This window comes from Apaloderma vittatum, unplaced genomic scaffold, assembly GCF_000703405.1.
Source record: "Apaloderma vittatum isolate BGI_N311 unplaced genomic scaffold, ASM70340v1 scaffold26475, whole genome shotgun sequence".
In the NCBI taxonomy this organism is placed as follows: domain Eukaryota; kingdom Metazoa; phylum Chordata; class Aves; order Trogoniformes; family Trogonidae; genus Apaloderma; species Apaloderma vittatum.
In genome coordinates, this window is record NW_009716912.1 from 6,195 (window position 1) to 10,807 (window position 4,613).

Below are 4,613 nucleotides of genomic sequence, written 5' to 3' on the forward strand. Positions count from 1 at the left end.
CCACCCTGTGCCCCCCAGGAGCATGGGAGCCCCAGCCCCTTCTGGGAGCAGGAGCTGGAGAGCCTGCACTTTGTCATCGAGATGAAGAACGAGCACATCCACAGCCTGGACAAGAAGCTGCTCAACCTGGAGACTGTGGTGAGTTGAAAGGCCTGGAGAGGGGTGTCACAGGTGGGCTTGCCTCTTACCATCTCTTCTCCCCACCTAAATCCTGTCCAGCTGAAGCAGAAGGGGATGGATCCCGGTTCCTCTCCTGGTGCAGGGAGTGGACATGGGTGCAATGCCATCACGCTCCCATTCCCCACAAGAAGGGGTGGTGGGAGGGTCTGGAGGTGCTTTCCAGCTCCCTCGTCAGCATCATGTCCCCCCTTCCAGGCTGAGAGGAACCTTCTGCTGGAGGAGAAGGTGAAGACCCTCCAGCAGGAGAATGAGGACCTGCAAGTTCGCACCCAGAACCACTTGGTCATGGCAAAGTAAGTGCTGGTCCCACACGCCCACGGGTGCATGGGTGGCATCCTCAGTAGTGGGGGGAGGAGGTGGCGGCGGGTGGCACTGGCTGCTCTGGGGGGAACTGGAGGGGCTGGCGAGCGCTTCCCCAATGGCTCTGGCAGCGGGTGCCGATTTCCCGCGGGCGTCTCGCAGAGGAGCTGCTGGCCGCCCGCGGGGCCCTGGAGAAGGAGGCGCAGCTGCGGGAGCAGGCTCACCGGGAGAAGGAGGAACTGCTCTACCGGGTGCTCAACGAGGGGGACGGCTGCCCCTTCCCCATCACTGCCGGCGAGGTGCCCCTCATCGCCACGTAGCATGACAGCACCGCGCGCTGCCCACGAAAGGGCTGTCCAAGCCCCCCCTGCTCCATCCGACCGGGATGATGGAGCATTTCACAGGACACTTCTGCCTGCCTTTCCCCAGGGGCTGCAGGGGACCCCAACCCCACTCTGTGCCATCCTTGCCCCCCTTCCTCTGGTGGGAGGCTGTGAGGGGGCTTTCTGGGGGTAAAAGGGGCCAGCCAGGACACGCAGATGCGCATTGGGCTGGATCCCACCCAGTTCTTGGCTCTGAGCATAACCAGCGTTGGTGCTGCCCAGGAGTGTGAGGTGAGGAAGATGAGGCAGGCACTGGGGTGGGGTGGGGATCAGCACTGGGAGGATGACCCACTCTTGCCATTTCCAGTGGAAGCAGGGCTTCCCCTGCCTGGGACTGCCTCGCTCCCTGGAAAGGGGGAACCAGGCAGGGCTCTCACACATGTCCTCCTCTCCCCATCACCTCCTCCATCCTCAGCAAACAGCTCCCAGGGAGCAAACGGTTCCTGCAGCCCAGGCACGTCCCCGCTCACTGCCACACAGACACCAAGCCACCCTTGTCCCTGCTGCCCATCAGCAGCACCGTCTTCTCCCCCAAACCTGGGCAGAAGGTGCGTGCCCAGAGCTGCACATTTGGTGAGGAGATCATCCTGCTGAGGGAGAGCAGGCTTCAGCAGGGGTGCCAGTGGGTCACGTCCCTCCCTTCTCTGAGCCAGCACACACCCCTCAGGGAAGGTCTGCCAGCACAGCTGCAGGTCAGGGCTGGATGCACACAAGCACTTTCCACTGGGTGTACAAGTGTGGTGGGACAGTCACTACTCTGGGGGCTGTCACTGTAAACTGTGCCCTCCCCAGGGCTGTTTACCTGGGGTGGGAACTGTGTATGTGTGTGAGTGCACCAGGCCAATGTGCTACTGGCTAAAACAATTACAAGTCTGTAAGAAACAGCAGCCTCAAGAATCCCACGTCAATGTTTTTGGGGACCAGGCAGGGGGAGGACAGGGAGGGGTGGGAGCGGGTGTCACAAAGCCGCAACAGGGGAACCCCAGAGGAGGCCCCTGCTGCTGGTCCACCTTTTCCTGCTCCTTCCCTAATTTCATTCATTTCAATGGGTTCCCAGCACAGGGCAGACCTTGACCCTCCCAGCCATCAGAGCCACTGCAACAGCCACTTCTGCGCTTTGTGTCAATCCTTATCAGCAAAACATCGGCTGAACGAGGCAACCAGACAGACAATGTGGATGCAGGGTCCAGCTCTCACCCCAGCGAGGTGCTCAGAGTGGGAGATGGAGATGCCTGTTGTGTCAGAGCAGTGTGCCCCCAGGGTACCCCACTGCTCTGTGCATCCCCACAGCTCTGGGGAGAGTGGTGGGGGAGCCTCCGGCTTTGCAAAAGCAACCTCAGGGATGTAGGGGGACATATCAGGTGCTGCAGTACCAAAGCAGGGGTCACAGGGTGGGTTGCTACCCAGCAAACACCGCCAAGCTATAGGATGGGTGGGCAAAGGGAGATGAGGCTGCCCGGGTGAGGCATCCTGCTCCAGAGACCTGGTGCTGCATCCCACACCCATCCATGCTGCGTGGGACCCAGAGGAATGTGCCCAGCTCTAGGAAAGGGGAGTGCTGGGAACCGAGGAGGAGGAATAAATGAATCCAGAAAAGGACTTGCCCAGAGTAAGGAGGAAAAAGCCCAGCACAGGCAATGTTTTGGTGGTCACAAGGGCACAGGCAGGTCAGTGCTGAGGCAGCAGGGAGGGACAGGGTAGAGTGAGAAGCCTCTGCTTTGCCATGAGCAGCTGAAAGACAGGGTAGGCAAGGATACAGGGTAAGTTGAGGGGCTGCAGAGAGAGGTTTCAACAGAAAAAAAAAAGCAAAGCCACCAAAGAACAAAACCACCACAACTCAATAACATCAGCAAAAACACTTGTCTGCTTTATCCTCTCCAAACAAAATTCCTTCCGCAGGGGCTTGCCATGAGGATTCAGGTTGCTCAAGGAGGTTCTCCAGACTCAGGATAAAACAGTTGCAGGGGCTTGTGTCAGGGCTGTGCTCCTCTCTGGGGTGGGACCTTCAGCCCAAGGGGCCCTTTTGCCCCTCAGGCACAGCATGGAGGGAGCCAGGTGCCCAGGGACCAGCTCATCTCCTGTTATTGCCCCGGAGCAGATGGGCACTGCACAACCCCTCGGGGCGCCTGGGTCACCCCCCTGGCCATGCTTGCTGGCAGGTCCCAGGGTACTGCTCCTTCGGGCCGGTGGCTCTCAGCACTGTGCCGGATCCCATACACAAAATAAATGAGGAAACCTGGGAACAGGCAGAATAGGGTGTGGGGAGGTCTTCTCTCTCCCTTCCCCTCCCAGCCTCAACATTCCCACTCCTTTGGGCCACACATCAGAGACTGGGGTGCTCCCACCTCCGTTTGACATTAAAGTTCAGCATCTCCTCTATCTGCCTGCCACCACTCTGCAGCCACCGTTAATGCCGTGGGTTCTCAAACTGCCTCTGTTCACCCGAAGAGGTTGCCACCAGCTCCGGGACCTCGCGCGTGACCAGGCTTACCGATGGCCATCCAGAGCAGGTACCGCAGCCATGCAGCTGCGCCGAGCTGGGCCAGCAGGATGCTGTTGATGGTGATGCTGAGGAGTGGCAGGAAGGGCAGGCAGGGAACCTAGAGGCAACAAGCACAAACCAACAGGGTCATGCTTCCACCCAGAGGCACCAGCCTGTCCATGGGCAGGGGTTTCACAGCCCACTTGGGCTCTTTGTAGCTTTGGCTTGTTGCTGACAGGCAAAGGCAAGCCCAGCCTGGCTGTCAGGTTTGGAGACCTGAGCTGGGGCTCCAGCCTGTGCTGGAGGGAGATGCTCATGGAGGGTGGTTTGGCTGACAGGTCCTGCACTAGAACAGGCAGATGTTACAGTAAAGGAGGGAGTAAATCACTAGCAAAACCAAAGCAGGGTGTCAGGATCAGGTTTCTTTTTACTGCAGAGCAGCTCTGATTCACACAACAGGCACTGAGCTGTGCTGGGGCTGCAGGAGGTGTGAGACATAGTGGGAAGAACCAGGCAATCCTTGTGACCCCTACAGAAAACCCCATGAGCTGCCCAGTGCCTCCAACAGCACTTCCTTCTCTGTGGATGCAGCAAAGGTCTGCCTGACCTGAAGTGGAGGGAACACCCCCCAAATGCATCACGACCCTTTCCCCATGGGTCTGCGGCACTTGCCTCCTCGCTACCCCTCAGGTCCTTCTCCCTGGCGATGGTCCCCAATAGCCAGGCTGTGTGCTCACCATGAAGGATGCTCTCTCCTGGCTCTGAGGCTGCCTCCAGATGAGCAGAGCTGTCACCAGGATCCCCAGGAGAGGCAGAACCAGAGCTGCGATGCACCAGGCACCCCGGTCCCGGAGGCAGGGCAGCCCAGAGGCACTCACCCAGCTCACAGCGCAGACCAGCGCGGCTGCGGAGGGACCACAGCAGCACGTCAGGGCAGCAGCACCCAAGGCAGCCATGGCAGGGGGGACAAGGGACAACAGCCAGGGGACAGGGCTGGGTGGCAAGTCACAGACAGTTTACTTTTTTCCTCTTAGGCCTGGGAAGCAGAAGGAGCAGGAGCTTTCCCGAGACGCCCCTGGGGCAGCCGGCGGTGCAGCAGGAGGGAGAGGACAGGAGGGAGCCGGGCAGCCCTGCCTGCATCCCCGCTGCCTGCCAGCTGGTTTTGAGCAAGCAGGAACCTGCCAGCCCGTGCTGCAGCAGCAGCGTGTCCCATGGGTGCCCCACACCAGCTCCCTGTAAAGGCCATCCATCACTCCTGGCCATACCTG

General features: G+C 60.0%; 2 protein-coding genes across 2 annotated transcripts in view; one reads left to right on the plus strand and one right to left on the minus strand.

Moving 5' to 3' along the window:
• CCDC69 (coiled-coil domain containing 69) overlaps positions 1–800 on the plus strand; it is a gene marked incomplete at its 5' end in the record, with an annotated part of 2,781 nt that extends 1,981 nt beyond the window's left edge. The window contains 3 exons of the mRNA XM_009869726.1: positions 19–138; positions 376–472; positions 631–800. Coding sequence (XP_009868028.1) covers positions 19–138; positions 376–472; positions 631–800 — 387 coding nt within the window. The remainder of the gene's footprint in view (positions 1–18; positions 139–375; positions 473–630) is intronic.
• A 2,144-nt stretch (positions 801–2,944) lies between these two features.
• LOC104274182 (low affinity cationic amino acid transporter 2-like) overlaps positions 2,945–4,613 on the minus strand; it is a 5,220-nt gene continuing 3,551 nt past the window's right edge. Inside the window, exons 9-11 of the mRNA XM_009869727.1 lie at positions 4,083–4,249; positions 3,355–3,463; positions 2,945–3,099 (exon numbers count right to left, since the gene is read on the minus strand). Of these exons, the coding sequence (XP_009868029.1) occupies positions 2,945–3,099; positions 3,355–3,463; positions 4,083–4,249 (431 nt within the window). The remainder of the gene's footprint in view (positions 3,100–3,354; positions 3,464–4,082; positions 4,250–4,613) is intronic.